The 15376-nt window shown below is 45.4% G+C and overlaps 1 protein-coding gene across 1 annotated transcript in view; it reads left to right on the top strand.

The window, feature by feature from the left end:
* MYO15A (myosin XVA) overlaps positions 1 to 15376 on the top strand; it is a 173359-nt gene that overhangs the window by 64294 nt on the left and 93689 nt on the right. Inside the window, exons 23-28 of the mRNA XM_030212017.1 lie at positions 2736 to 2853; positions 3562 to 3737; positions 4371 to 4455; positions 7315 to 7389; positions 10137 to 10218; positions 14403 to 14533. Of these exons, the coding sequence (XP_030067877.1) occupies positions 2736 to 2853; positions 3562 to 3737; positions 4371 to 4455; positions 7315 to 7389; positions 10137 to 10218; positions 14403 to 14533 (667 nt within the window). The remainder of the gene's footprint in view (positions 1 to 2735; positions 2854 to 3561; positions 3738 to 4370; positions 4456 to 7314; positions 7390 to 10136; positions 10219 to 14402; positions 14534 to 15376) is intronic.

Here is a 15376-nt window from a genome sequence, read left to right as displayed (position 1 = left end):
AAAATATCTCCTGGAAGATATTTGTGGTGTGTGGTTGAGGGGGAGGGGGTACATGTGCGTGGAAGGGCCCATCCAAAACACCGAGTCCGGCAAAGCCTCTGTTTCTTTCTTAGCTTATGCAAAACAAGCCCCCATTTGCTAAAGAGTCTTTCTCTCCCATTCTGTCCATGATAAAACGCCTTTGAAAACAAAAATAATAACTCCCTAGATTATTCTTCTGTCACCGTTAGCTGGGAGAGGGCAGAAGGGTGAGGGTTAGACTCTTGAAGACCCTAGTGGCTGAATCTCCTGGTGCAGGAGCAGAGCTCCTGCTATCATGGAGGAATTGGGAGGGGGAAGATAGTTTCTTGTATCTTCATCAAAACCTTAAATCGCCTCTTCCGTTTCTCCGTTTGACTTTCGTGTATTCCGCGTAGCTGGAGGATCTTGTGCCCCGTTTACTAAAGTCTGCGTCAACCCACATTCTTGACACGTTATTCCACCTCTCCATTCAGCATAGTCCTTCCAGTTTGAGTTTGGGAGTGGGCCAAGGTCCGGAATAAAGATCCGGGGATTGGGAAATGTTAAGTGGGACCTTTCAGTGATGCTTTACCAGTCCGGGGAGCAGGGTATCCTCACTCCTGCTTCAATAGACCGACACGGCACTCCAAGGATGTTGCTCTAATGCAAAACTTTACTGAACTTTCTGCAATGGGCAATGTATTAAGTTATGTTAATGCAAAAGGTATCATCTTATTTTCTTTTCCATGTTTTATTTTGTTTGATTTCTATTGATAACCTTTAAGAGTGGACTAACACGGCTACCACACCTCTCTACTTGCAATGGGCAAGTAAATCAACTTCTATAGCTCCACCTGTACGGCCAAACTCTTCCTGTCCATTCAAAACTGTGTATTACAACCTCAACCCTTTTTCAAACTTCGTCTTCTTGGTAACTACTACTACTACTACTATTATTTAGCATTTCTATAGCGCTACAAAGCGTACGCAGTGCTGCACAAACATAGAAGAAAGACAGTCCCTGCTCAAAGAGCTTACAATCTAATAGACAAAAAGAAAGTAATCAAATCAATTAATGTGAACGGGAAGGAAGAGAGGAGGGTAGGTGGAGGCGAGTGGTTACAAGTGGTTACGAGTCAAAAGCAATGTTAAAGAGGTGGGCTTTCAGTCTAGATTTAAAGGTGGCCAAGGATGGGGCAAGACGTAGGAGCTCAGGAAGTTTATTCCAGGCGTAGGGTGCAGCGAGACAGAAGGTGCGAAGTCTGGAGTTGGCAGTAGTGGAGAAGGGAACAGATAAGAAGGATTTATCCATGGAGCGGAGTGCACGGGAAGGGGTGTAGGGAAGGACGAGTGTGGAGAGATACTGGGGAGCAGCAGAGTGAGTACATTTATAGGTTAGTAGAAGAACTGTAAGTAACTGTAGTATTTACATATTTACAAGACCTCCTGTCCTTGGCTTGACCCATCCCGGAGGCTGATAATAATCCAAGGCTGCTCCTTACTCCTCTGATCAGGATTCTTATCTCCTCAGGCACAGGCCCTTTAGTCTGTCATTCTTCCAGCGATGCACTTCTTGAGCTAAAACCTGGCCTTGAACAGCCTTTCCCTGTCCTGGTTCCTGCTTTCAGTCTGGGTTCCCCTAACACACCCTAAGCTTTCACACCTTCACAGTTGCTATTTAATGGGGCAGCAACTCTGCCTCAGTTCAGCCTGAGTTTATTTAGCCACGTTGGGATCCCCCTCTGCACCAAGGGTCCCGGCAGGGGTACAGGCAACCAAAGTCAGAGCCCACAAGTCAGAGCCTGTTTGGGATAAACACAAAGGAATCCTGTTTAGAAGGAATGGATCCACAGAATGCTAGCGGAGATTGGGTGGCGACGCCGGTAATTGGGAAGCAAAACCGGTGCTGGGCAGACTTCTACAGTCTACGCCCTGATCGTGACTGAATAGATATGGATGGGCTTGAGTGTAAATTTTAAGAGGCTTCGACGTTAGCTTCAGAACTTAGTACAAGAACAGTACTGGGCAGACTTCTATGGTCTGTGCCCTGAGAATGGCAGGGACAAATCAAACTCGGGTACACATATAAAGTATTACATATCAAGTATAATGAGTTTATTTTGTTGGGCAGACTGGATGGACTGTACAGGTCTTTACCTGCTGTCACTTACTATGTTACTATATTACCTCCAGCTCCACCTCCTTAATCAATCAAATAACAAACCCACTTTACATCTGCAGTTCATTTCAACACCACACCCCTTGGACTGGGCCACACCCCCTACGCTCTCCCCCCAGTGACTCCAGGGAAAGCTACATAAGTACATAAGCAATGCCACACTGGGAAAAGACCAAAGGTGCATCGAGCCCAGCATCCTGTCCACAACAGCGGCCAATCCAGGCCAAGGGCACCCGGCGAGCTTCCCAAACGTACAAACATTCTATAGATGTTATTCCTGGAATTGTGGATTTTTCCCAAGTCCATTTAGTAGTGGTTTATGGACTTGTCCTTTAGGAAACCGTCTAGCCCCTTTTTAAACTCTGCTAAGCTAACCGCCTTGACACTACTCAGTAATCACCATATAATGGGAGATTACACTAATGTTGGTGTCCACTTCATAGAATTACTCTCGTAATGCATGTTAAGATATTACCACTGTTTAGGAAACAGGCAAAACCTGAGGCGTGTGGGTCTTCATGCAGCACATTCATCCTCCTCGTCCTCCTCTGCGCAGGTACAGGTGTGTCTTGAGGCTGAATTACAGCATTCCTGCGGACGGGGAGAACTGTATCACAGTGCTTAAGAAGCTCTGCACAGTCACGCAAGCCAGCTACTGCGTTGGCGTCAACAAGGTAACCCTACATGCATTGGAAAAACTAATGTGAAATCGGACAAGGAGAAGAACTATGGATGGATCTAGCCTTCCTCAGTTTTCATGCAACTCTGTCCTAAAAGCTAGATACTGGGAAGAGTTAGTTGGGCAAAGGTACGGATAATGTTGAAAAGAGATGACATTTGTGACGCTAAATGACATATTTAGGTGGGCCAGTTATCTCACTTATGCAGACCCACCAAGTCTTCCACATTAAGTGGGAGTCTTGTGTTTTTGTGGGTCATCTCCCACAAACTGGAGAGCAAAGATGTCCTACTGAGCAGCCTCCCCCTCCATTGGGAGCAGGAGATGCGCTAATAAGACATCATCTCCTGTGGAACCGGCCTTGTGAAAAAAAGCAGCAAACTCTCACAGCACTTATTGCGAGACCAGTCCCACGGCAGCAGGAAATGATGTTTCATTAAGATGTCTCCTGCTGCCTGAGGGGGAGGCAACTTGTTGGTGTCACACTATCAGGGGGTGGAGCAAGAAGGTGGAGTGGGCAGGTCTTGGGGTGTGACTGGGCAAAGTGGGGCAGAGCTGGGACACGACTGGGCTGAAATGGGGGGGGGGGGAGTGGCTTAAAATCTGTCTCTCGAAAATCTGTCTTTTGCAGTGAGGGGAGCTGAGGTGCACGTTGGCTGGAGGGATTTAATTCTGTGCCTTTCATGATACTCTCTCATCTTAGCTGTTTATGAAAGAGCATGTGTACCAGGTTATGGAGAGCAAGAGAGATCGTGTTTTGCATCTGGCCGCAGTCTCACTTCAGCGCATTGCCCGTGGCTTCCTTGTGCGGAGACGATACCTTTCCTTGCAACGGAAGATCATTCTTCTCCAGGCCCGGGCCAGAGGCTGCCTCGCCAGGTAGAAAAACAGCCGTTGAGACAAAAACCCTTCTGAAGGATGCATGACTTGTTCAAAGTGAAATGTCTCTCACAAGTTTAGGACATTTAGTATCATTCAGGCCCAGGCTCACTTAGAGGCATATTTTCAAAGCACTTTGGGAGGCTAAGTTCCATAGGTTTCTATGGAACTTTGGGAGGCTAAGTGCTTTGAAAATAAGCCTCTTGGTACAATGAATAATTCATGGCTGTTTTAAAGTTCCCTAACATTTCTATTAATCCAAGTAAAAGATTTCTTCAATGAAAGCGACCGAAGGTCCATCAAGCCCAGCATCCTGTTTCCAACAGTGGTCAATCCAGGTCACAAATAGCTGGCAAGATCCCAAAAAAGAACCTGGAGGCTAGATTAGGGGGCATGGGTTCTGAGTCCTGCCTTCTGGACCTTGGCCAAAGGATTGACACAGTGATAGTTGGGTTAGATGGAAGGGGGAAGTGGGTTAAAACAGTAGAGGTTGGTTCTGATTGTGGAAATCCGAAGCTTCACTGATATGTGGGTCTAGAGGATGGACCCCAATAGGGTTTTATGCATGGAATGAAGGGTTGTTTGGGTTGGCATTAGTTCAGAAACTCACTCATTCTGCTCCTTCTTCTTTAGGCAGAAATACAGGAACCTACGGATGAGTCTCATGAAATTCAGGTCCTTGGTTCATATGTATATAAATCGCAGGAGGTACCTCAAGGTAATGTGTGTTGGTTATTATAGAATACAGATCAAACTCCCAAGCCCCTGCCAATTAGATCTTATCATTAGCTTTGTGTAGTGGCAGGTCCCTAACTCTCCTGATTGTGTGTGTGGTGGTGGTGGGAATGAGGGGGGGGGGGGGGATTTGCAGCTCTGTCAGTAGAGAGAGGCACTGTATGGGGCGTAGCTAGATGGGGGCATGGGCCCCCACAGATTTAGCCCTGGCCCCCCTCTACTTTTAAACCCCCCCCACCACCACTTTCCACCCCCCCTCCCGCCACCGCCACCGACCCTCCTTTGCTGCCGCTGCCACCAGGTACCTTTGCTGATGGGGGTCCCCAACCCCCGTCAGTCGAAGTCCTCTTCAGCGCCGGTCTCCGGCGTGTTCGCTGATCTGTTTCTGTGAGTCTTGACTCCTGACATCCTGCACGGACGTGCAGGATGTCAGGAGTCAAGACTCACAGAAACAGATCAGCGACCGCGCCGGAGATCGGCGCTGAATGGGGTTGGGGATCCCCGCCAGCAAAGGTACCTGGTGGGGGGGGAGGGGAGGAGGTGGTCGAAAGTGGCGGGGGAGGGGTCGGTGGCACAGGGGGGCTAAAATGTGCCCCCTCACCTCGGGTTCTGGACCCCCCCCTCCCACCGAGGTCTGGCTAAGCCCCTGGTACAGCTAAATGTCCTTATCCATTTCCTGTGTAAAGAGGATTAGGACAGACAGACCTGCCCAATGCCACCTTTATTCCTGTTTTTCTTTGCTTTACCAGTGTCCACTGCTGTTAACCCTGGGCATTACAGTAAATCACCATCAAATTGTGCCAGGGCTGAAGGACACACCGTGAAACTAGCAGGCCACAGATTTAAAACAAATTGCAGAATGGATTTATTCTTTGGGATCTGCAATGCATGACACTGTATCAAAAAAATGAAGGCATGGGGTGCACATATATGTCATACCAATAAAACCAAACCCTACGGGGGCTTATACGTAACCGTTTGAAGTTGAGTTTGGCTACCATGACTGTTATCTGATGGTCCCAACTGTTATAAAGTGACTGAACCCAGGGGAGTAATACTGTGGGTACTCGAATATGAAACACAGACTTTAAAATGACAGTGGACAATGTGGAAGGATAAAAGCCTCAGTCTCTCCGTCACAGTTGATGACTCAGAGATCTTTAATGTCTCTGGCTGAAAAACTCTTTTCACCGGCAGGTAGCTAAATAATGTAAGTTTGTGTGTATATGTTTCAAAATAATTCCTATTTTGTGCAGTAAGTTGCTTATCTTGTCTCAAAAAGAATTTTGTCACGGCATTACCACCAACGGTGGCCGGCATTTCGCTCCTCGCTACTTTAGGGAATAAGGACCAAGGTTTTTCTAGGAACTTTAAATTTCACGTGAATCCATCAAAGCAAAGCACAGTATAGCTGCAACATTTCCTTACTCAGGACAGAAGTTCAGTTCTAATAAAACAATGTATGAAAATATTACTGAAGCCCTTTTTTGTAATAATGCTCATAAATGACATGGCACAATCATAGGTGGGACATGGCCAGGGCTCTCAGGATACTGTAGTTTATACACTTCCCTGCTGAATTGTGGCTGATATAATTGTAGATGTACCAATACTGGGTGCTCAGGTACCATATAGAACTAACTGCCCAGTTATAGAATTGCCCACATACAGGATGTCACGAAATGCCTAGCAATCCGCCTGGGGCTACCTTTAGAGGGTCTGCCCCCAGCACAGTTCAGGTCCGCCTGCACCTGCCGCTTCTGCTCTATGCTAGCACCCTCCTTCCATCGACTGGGTCCCAACCGCCTCTGGGTGAGTCTCCTGCTCTGAAATTATCCCCAGTGATTTCTAGGTTACTGGAGCCACACTCCCAATGGTCCCACATTTCCTAGAAACCACTCACAGGCCCAACACACATACCACCAGGATTCTTATTCGGTCCAGACAAGCAGAGGCAATAAACTAAAAAGGTTTATTACCATGAAAAATTAGAACAATGAACAGAAAAGGTGCAATCAGCAAAACAATAACAAGTAACTGAAATATGGATCAATTATAACACTGTATAAACATTTGTTTACTATCTAAATAGTACCTGGAGAGATCAAGACATATAGCTGCTCACGGGTTATCAAATAAACTGTTCACAGGGCCTCAGCAAAGAGTTTGAATCAGAAGTCATCTTAGCATGCAGAAAGAGCGCATTAAGCGTAGTGCATCTAATTATATCAGGCCCTTAGACGGGTAACTACTCTACCTTCCAAAATTAGGCCAAAGTATGCATGCTGTTCATATGCTGCCTGAGATTCGGTTACAAGACTATGCTGTCCCCTTCCAGGGCTGGTCTTAATTACGGGGCCCTGTGGAGGCCAGTTCAGTGGGCCTCCTCCGCCCGTGCCCACCCATGCCCTCCACCATAAACCATAATTTATCAGTTTAAAAGGAGGTTTAGAGCTCTCAGAACCCCACCTCACCCCATACCTTGATATGCATCCACCTCGTTTCAGTAGAGAGCGGCAGACAGCGGCAGCAATTTTCATATGCCATAAGCTGCCGAGTCCAAGGCCTCCTCATTTCTGCATCCTGCCCTTGAAGAAGCAGGAAGTGACATCAAAAGCTGTCTACTGAAACATGGATACACATTAAGGTATGGAGCAGGGAGGTGTTCCGAGATAGGAGGACAAAGTGCCAGAGATGCAGGGCCCCTAGGAGCGCGAGGGCCTGTGCAACCACCCCTGTCGCCCTGAATAAGACCGGCCCTGTCCCCTCCCATCATTCTCAAGGTGCGGGGTATCATGCTGGATTTCTCCTGCTCTTCTGTTGACTCCTGATTTGGTTTCAGATGAAAGCTGAAGTGCGCAGAATCATAGAGGAAGAACGCAGGATTGCAGAGGAAGAAAGGCAGAGAATTGAGATGGTAAAGCCTCTTCAATTATATCTTCACCAATTTATTTTATGACAAGTTTCCATGTGCTGCCAACGTAATACATGTAAAAATTAAGTGTGGATAACAGAGAACATACACCTTTAAAAATAATAATTAATATAATTAGTTGAGTCCTCGGTGTGGAATTACTAAAGTAGGGAACAGAGACAAGACTCTTCCCTACATCACAGCCAAATAGAATAAGTTTCACACCCTGGCTGGAACTTCACACCATCATCGGGCACAACTGTGTGTGAATGTAGTGCACCAAAATAACAGTGAACAGTGAACACTGCTCATATGGAGCATTGCAGTCTCAGATGAGTTATGATGCTTGATGTCAGGTTCCTGATGAAGGAGTGACTTCTGAAACGTAGCTCTGTAGAACCTAGAGAATGACACGGGGACGGGGATCCGCAGTAACCGCAGGGATGGGGAGGGGGACAGAGCTTGCGGGGACGGGGTGGGGAACGATCCCATGGGGACAAATGTCATTTTCTACTTTGAAACGTGTTAATGAACTGGATTGTTATTTATGTTTGAGTGATGCAGACAACAATATTTTGATTTTTTTGGAAAAAACAAGCAAACATGCTGGCCACAATTAGCAAAATTTGCACGGGGGATCCTGTACATCCTGCTACCAGCACATCTTCCAAGAAGACAACTTCTATTGCAGGAAGGACTGTGGAAGACAGGAGAGCTAGACTGAATCCTGAGATTGTTGATGACTTATTCTACAGATTAAAAAATCATAACAGTGCTTCATAGGGCATATTTCTGCCCTCTAGGGCATACAGAACGGGTTGTATTTTGTACCCCTGGACTTTTTAACAGTGTGGATTAGGATTCCTTGGGGTAGTAGAAGTCAGCTATTGTTGGGGTTGGAAGGGTAGAGGGTGGTGGGAAGGAAGTTTATTATAGCTGCTCACTGTTATTATTTTTTTCTATTTGTAATTTATACACAACGGTTGCACAGCATATTGTTCCTTTTTATACTTTAATAAAAAGACTTAAATATAAAATCATAATTGTTTGAGGCTTCTGCAGATGAGGACAGAGCCCATGGGGATGGAGCGGGGACTATTGCTACTTATCATTCCTATAGCGCTACTAGACGTACACAGCGGGGTGGGGATGGGGACAGAACCTGCGGGGATGGCGACAGAACCCACGGGGACAGGTCGGGGATGGGATCAAACTTTGTCCTTGTGTCATTCTGTAGTAGAACCCAACTGGTTTTGTCCTATTGTTGAGATAAGTTCTTTACCTTGACTGCTATTAGTCTTACTTGAGACAAAAATTTGGGGGACATTCTTTATTGGTGAACTGTCTGAGGATTTTTTCATTAGCGACTGTTGGTTGATCTTGATTGCTCTAGAGAATACATATACACTCATCTTTTTTTCATTGAAGCACTGTTCACTGCTCACTGTTATTTTGGCGCACTACATTCCAGGGGCGTAGCCAGACAACATATTTTGGGTGGGCCTAGGCAAGAAGTGGGTGGGCACCAAGTGTTCTCCCTCCACCCCCCCCCCCCCCCAACCACCACCAAAAATATATCTCAGCTGGCAGGAAAATGCTTCTTTCCACCTTGGCAGTCTGAATTAGGCATGCGCTGAAAACTGAGCATCCACAGGTGCCGGTATCATGGAGAGTAACATTTTCGTTACCATCGGGGGGGAAGTCTTCAGTTGGCGGAGCTTGAGATCCCCACCAGCTAACGCTAAACGTGTGCTACTGTTGGGTGGGCCTGAGCTCTAAGTGAGTGGGCCCCGGCCCACCCAGGCCCACCTGTGGCTACGCCACTGCTACATTCACACACAATTGTGCCCGATGATGGTGTGAAGTTCCAGCCAGGGTGTGAAACTTATTCAGTTTGGCTGTGACTTAGAGAAAAGCCTTGTCTCTGTTCCCTACTTTAGTAATTCCACACTGAGGACTCAACTAATTATATTAATTATTGTTTGTTTGTTTGTTTTTTATCCACACTTAATTTTTGAAAGTATTTTTTTGTATTTTTGAATATTGTTCTACTTCCTTGAGGGTTCTAACATACTCTTAAAGTAATGCATGCAGCAGTTAAGGAAAAATGGAGAAAGAAAACAAGGCAGAGTAACAGTAACCACAGAAAGGTAAAATTACAGTTTAGAGAGAGACAAAAACAAGAACAATTCCCAGGTTCTGGTCTAAGAGTCTTTGCTCTGGTTACGTTTCTCACCTGGTGACAGGATATAGCAAAAGCTGCCTGCTGGAGCTGCTGTTTCTTCTCTTTCCTCCAGGTGTCTACGGAGTTTTTCCTGCTCATTCTTTTGTGAGAAGTCTTTCATTTTGAAATGCGCATCACTGATGTCTTTGTATTACACACAGTACAGCAGGAAATGCATTGCTGTGACAATTTCTCCAGTATTGCACTGCATGCAAAGTCTGGCTTCCGGGCGTTTCCAGTTCAGGTTTTGTCTGTGTTTTTCTGTCTCTAGTTTGTGGTCACTTATTCTATATTTGGTGAGGATCTATTCATATTTGTATTTTTATCAAGCATCTGCAGCACCATGACCAAACACCCAGCAACGAAACAGAGTAAATGGACAGGGAGATAAGAGTTTATTTCTTTATTATTGATAAAGCCTTCTACATCACCCTTCAGTCCAAATAAAACCATATAATGCAAATACACGAATCCCATTGTAACAATACCACTCTTCAGTTTTCATGTCACTGCTTTCTGCACTCAGGAACTGACGAAGAGAGAAGTTATTCGCGTTACCCACCTGGAAATCCCAGCTGAGCTCTCAGGGCTCCTGGAGGCAGTTACAGGTAGGAGGCCAACCCTTGAAAGGGGTGGATTTTTTTTTTTTATTTACATTTGTACCCCACGCTTTCCCAGTCATGGCAGGCTCAATGCGGCTTACATGGGGCAATGGAGGGTTACGTGACTTGCCCAGAGTCAGAAGGAGCTGCCTGTGCCTGAAGTGGGAATCAAACTCAGTTCCTCAGGACCAAAGTCCACCACCCTAACCACTAGACCACTCCTCCACTGTTGCTACTATTTGAGATTCTACATGGAATGTTGCTGTTCCACTAGCAACATTCCATGTAGAAGTCGGCCCTTGCAGATCACCAATGTGGCCGCGCAGGCTTCTGCTTCTGTGAGTCTGACGTCCTGCACGTATGTGCAGGACGTCAGACTCACAGAAACAGAAGCCTGCGCAGCCTTCTACATGGAATGTTGCTAGTGGAATAGCAACATTCCATGTAGAATCTCCAATAGTAGCAACATTCCATGTAGAATCTCAAATAGTATCTATTTTATTTTTGTTACATTTGTACCCTGCGCTTTCCCACTCATGGCAGGCTCAATGCGGCTTACATGGGGCAATGGAGGGTTAAGTGACTTGCCCAGAGTCACAAGGAGCTGCCTGTGCCTGAAGTGGGAAACAAACTCAGTTCCTCAGTTCCCCAGGACCAAAGTCCACCACCCTAACCACTAGGCCACTCCTCCACTCCTATGGGTGTGCTGCATTGGAAACAGGGGCAGCCAGACAACACATTTTGGGTGGGCCTAGGCAAGAAGTGGGTGGGCACCAAATGTTCTTCCCTCCCCCAACCACCACCAAAACAATATCTCAGCTGGTGGGAAAACACTTCTTTCCACCTTGACAGTCTGCAGCAGGTATGCGCTGAAAAATGAGCATGCTCAGGTGCCAGTATCATGGAGAGTAGCGTTTTCGTTACCATCAGGGGGAAGTCTTCAGCTGGCGGAGCTTGGGATCCCCACCAGCTACCACTAACCGTGTGCTACTGTTGGGTGGGCCTGAGCCCTAAATGGGTGGGCCCTGGCCCACCCAGGCCCGCCTGTGGCTACGCCACTGATTGGAAAACACCTTGGGAATCTGATCGGATGACAGATGCAATTGTAAAAATGCACATTATTATTGTTAGAAGGACTGAAGATGAATCACAGAAAGCAGATATCACACGAGTGATGGGGTCCCCATTTCATGGTGTGTAAAGTATTGTGACTCCCCCAAAAAACAATGAGAGGGCTTCCAGACTGTCTGTGAACTATGTTGGAACCCCAGAAGCACTAAGAGACATTGAGTCAGTGGACAGCTAATGAGTAAACAGATCCTAGGTCATTCACTGGGTCAGTGATTTGAAACCAGAAAACACAGTGTGGCAGTAATTCAACAACAGTCTGGGCAGATTTCTGATAAAACTAACAATTTTTTACTCTTGGTTTATAAATTAATGCATTATTATTATTAACGTTCAAATACAATTCTCGCAACAAGATGGTGTAAAACAATGAGAACTTCAATTACAGTATTACAAACTAGCCGATACCTGGTGAAAAGAAATAACTCTCACCCTTACCTTCTCTTCTTCCTCTGTTACTACTACTACTATTTAGCATTTTTATAGAGCTACAAGGCATACGCAGCACTGCACAAACATAGAAGAAAGACAGTCCCTGCTCAAAGAGCTTACAATCTAATAGACAAGAAATAAAGTAAGCAAATCAAATCAATTAATGTGTACAGGAAGGAGGAGAGGAGGGTAGGTGGAGGCGAGTGGTTACAAGTGGTTACGAGTCAAAAGCAATGTTAAAGAGGTGGGCTTTCAGTCTAGATTTAAAGGTGGCCAAGGATGGGGCAAGACGTAGGGGCTCAGGAAGTTTATTCCAGGCGTAGGGTGCAGCGAGACAGAAGGCGCGAAGTCTGGAGTTGGCAGTAGTGGAGAAGGGAACAGATAAGAAGGATTTATCCATGGAGCGGAGTGCACGGGAAGGGGTGTAGGGAAGGACGAGTGTGGAGAGATACTGGGGAGCAGCAGAGTGAGTACATTTATAGGTTAGTAGAAGAAGTTTGAACAGGATGCGAAAACGGATAGGGAGCCAGTGAAGCGACTTGAGGAGAGGGGTAGTATGAGTAAAGCGACCCTGGCGGAAGATGAGACGGGCAGCAGAGCTTTGAACCGATTGGAGAGGGGAGAGGTGACTAAGTGGGAGGCCAGCAAGAAGCAGATTGCAGTAGTCTAAACGAGAGGTGACAAGGGTGTGGATGAGGGTTTTGGTAGAGTGCTCGGAAAGAAAGGGGCGGATTTTACGGATGTTGTAAAGAAAGAAACCACAGGTCTTGGCGGTCTGCTGGATATGAGCAGAGAAGGAGAGAGAAGAGTCAAAGATGACCCCAAGGTTTCGAGCTGAGGAGACAGGGAGAATGAGAGAACCATCAACAGAAATGGAAAACGGGGGGAGTGGGGAGGTGGGTTTGGGGGAGAAAATGAGAAGCTCGGTTTTGGTCATATTTGTTCCCTGCCCTATACCCCTCTCCCCTTTCTAAAATTATCCTCTAAAAAGATAGTGCCAGCGTGGTCGCTATTAGACGTAAATTCAGTGGCGCTATACAATAGAAAACCAATAGAATCATTAGATACCTTGGTAGGTATCTGCTAGATATTTATTTATTTATTTATTGGGATTTATTAATCACCTTTAAGAAGAGATATCTTGAAGTTCACTGCTTATAACAAAAAGATGACTAGTTATTACTAGGAATTAAAATGCCAACATCATAAAATCTTTTTAAAAAACTTCTGAAATAAGAATGTTTTCAATTGTTGCCGAAAAATCATGCACTTCTGACAAGTGGTAAGGAGTTCTATTAATTAAATGGATAGCGTCACTGAATATATGAATAATGTTAAGAGCTTGTGCTGGTGCTTAATTTTATTCAAACAACATAAGCCATACTGGGTCAGACCAATGGTCCATCTAGCCCAGTATCCTGCCCCCAAAATGTCCCGAATCAATGGGTCAAGAACCAACACAAAGAGGACAGGGGAGAGGGGGCATTCCTGTCTCATGCCTCGTGCAATCCCAAATGGTTCGGATGACATCCCATTGGCCCACACCTCTGCCACTGGGCCCTGATAGAGAGCACTTATCGCCTTCTTAAAAAACCCAACAATACCATATGCCTTTAAAGTCGCAAACATAAAATCCCAATGAACTTGGTCAAATGTCTTTTCTGCATCAAAGCTGATTAGTAACGAGGGTGTTGAATGACGATGCAATCTCTCCAATGAAGCCAAGATCTTTCTCATATTTCGTGCCACTGAACGCTCCCTAACAAACCCCAACTGAGGGGCAGCTACTATATCTGGCAATACCCGAGCTAGTCTGTTAGCCATAATTCTGGCAAATAATTTTGTTTCAAAGGGAAGCAGAGAAATAGGCCGATATGATCCTGCCTTAAGGGGGTCCCTTCCCGGCTTTAACAACACCTCAATCTGAGCTTTCCGTAAAAAGATGTGTAATTACCCTTCGGATGTATATGCTTTGAATTATCATCAATAAAATTGTTGAGACATAAAAAAAGTATTACCGTGTAACTTCATTGAGTGTCCCCTACTCTTATTACTTTTTGAAAGATTAAACAATGGATTCACATTTACCCGTTCTATACCACTTTTATATCACTGTAGATTAAGTGGACTGAAATAAAAGGACTGAACTCCCAGCATGGCAGTGAGAACTTTTTAATATATACATGGCTTGTCAAAGCTGCAAGGGTGACAAAGGAAAGGGCAGCAGACAATGTCCAAAATAACACCTTTATTGGAACATCCAAAGACTCGACACGAGCCATGTTTCAGCCTACAAAGGCCTTCCTCAGGATTCTTTAGTTTGGTGTATGTTGATATAAAGCTATGTCTAAAATGATAACTGATGATATTCGATATCTTGCAGCTTTCTTCCAATAAACACTTTGTAGAACGCTTGAACTCTCGTGTTGAGTCTTTGGATGTTCCAATAAAGTTGTGACGAAACAGTCCAATAAAGTTGTGACTGTTTCGTCTGTGTGTCTACAAGGGTTCCTGTTCTTCTGTTTTCCTGCCTTATCAAGGCTGTTCTCCTTGGTTGATTCGGAAGAGGGAGATCCATCACTTCCTCCAGTGCTGCCTGATTAATTCCCATGTTTGCCTTTCTTTGATAGTTGAGAAGCACATTAATGAAGAGTGTGTAGCTATAGTACAGGCTCCACAACTGCAAGAAGAATCCCAGCTCACGCTGCCCCTTGACATCAACAACTACACCATGTCCAAGTATGTACGACTTCACTTCAAGGTAAGTCTTCCTACTGTAATAATGAATCACCCGTGTATGTTACACTTATATAACGCAATACCACTTTATTTCTCATTACGAAAATGAACTCTTTATACTTGATTGCTTAAGCTACTCTGTCACTTACGAACTTCAATGCAATATAACTCGGTATGTCTCATTCCGGAAATGACGATCGCCATTACGGAACAATGTAAACCACATTGAGCCTGCAAATAGGTGGGAAAATGTGGAATGCAAATGCAACAAATAAATAAATAAATAAATAAATAAATATGTAATCTGGTCTTTGAAACACGCCTGGTGCAGGATGGTCACAAAGAGTTGTACGAAAGGCAATCAGGGTTGGAGGCAGTACACTTCCCTTTTCAATTAGTCTGGGAATCTGTGACCACACAGGCCTGAAAGTGAAGGAGGACAATGAAAAAAGCTCTTGCCTAGGGCCCTTGGTTTATCCAGAGACTGCACGTGTTCCGTGTACAGTGCTGTGTATGCCGAGTACTTTTGCTTTAAGTCGTCGTCGTTGTAGCAATGGTAGTAAACATTGCATGAAATGATGGGGCAGCAAATGTAGGAAATACTGATCAGAGTTAAAGTGGAGAAACTGGGCCACTCTGTATGGCCAAATTGCACTCAATTCAAGCTTCTCCTTCTTACCTACAAATGCACTCAGTCTGCTGCCCCTCACTATCTTTCTACCCTCATCTCCCCTTACGTTCCCGCCCGTAACCTCCGTTCACAGGATAAATCCCTCCTTTCAGTACCCTTCTCCACCACCGCCAACTCCAGGCTCCGCTCATTCTGCCTCGCCTCACCCTATGCTTGGAACAACCTTCCTGAGCC

The sequence above is a fragment of the Microcaecilia unicolor genome, chromosome 8 (genome assembly GCF_901765095.1).
Source record: "Microcaecilia unicolor chromosome 8, aMicUni1.1, whole genome shotgun sequence".
Lineage (NCBI taxonomy): Eukaryota > Metazoa > Chordata > Amphibia > Gymnophiona > Siphonopidae > Microcaecilia > Microcaecilia unicolor.
Note: the sequence above shows the minus strand (reverse complement) of the source record. Positions and strands in the feature narration are given on the sequence as shown.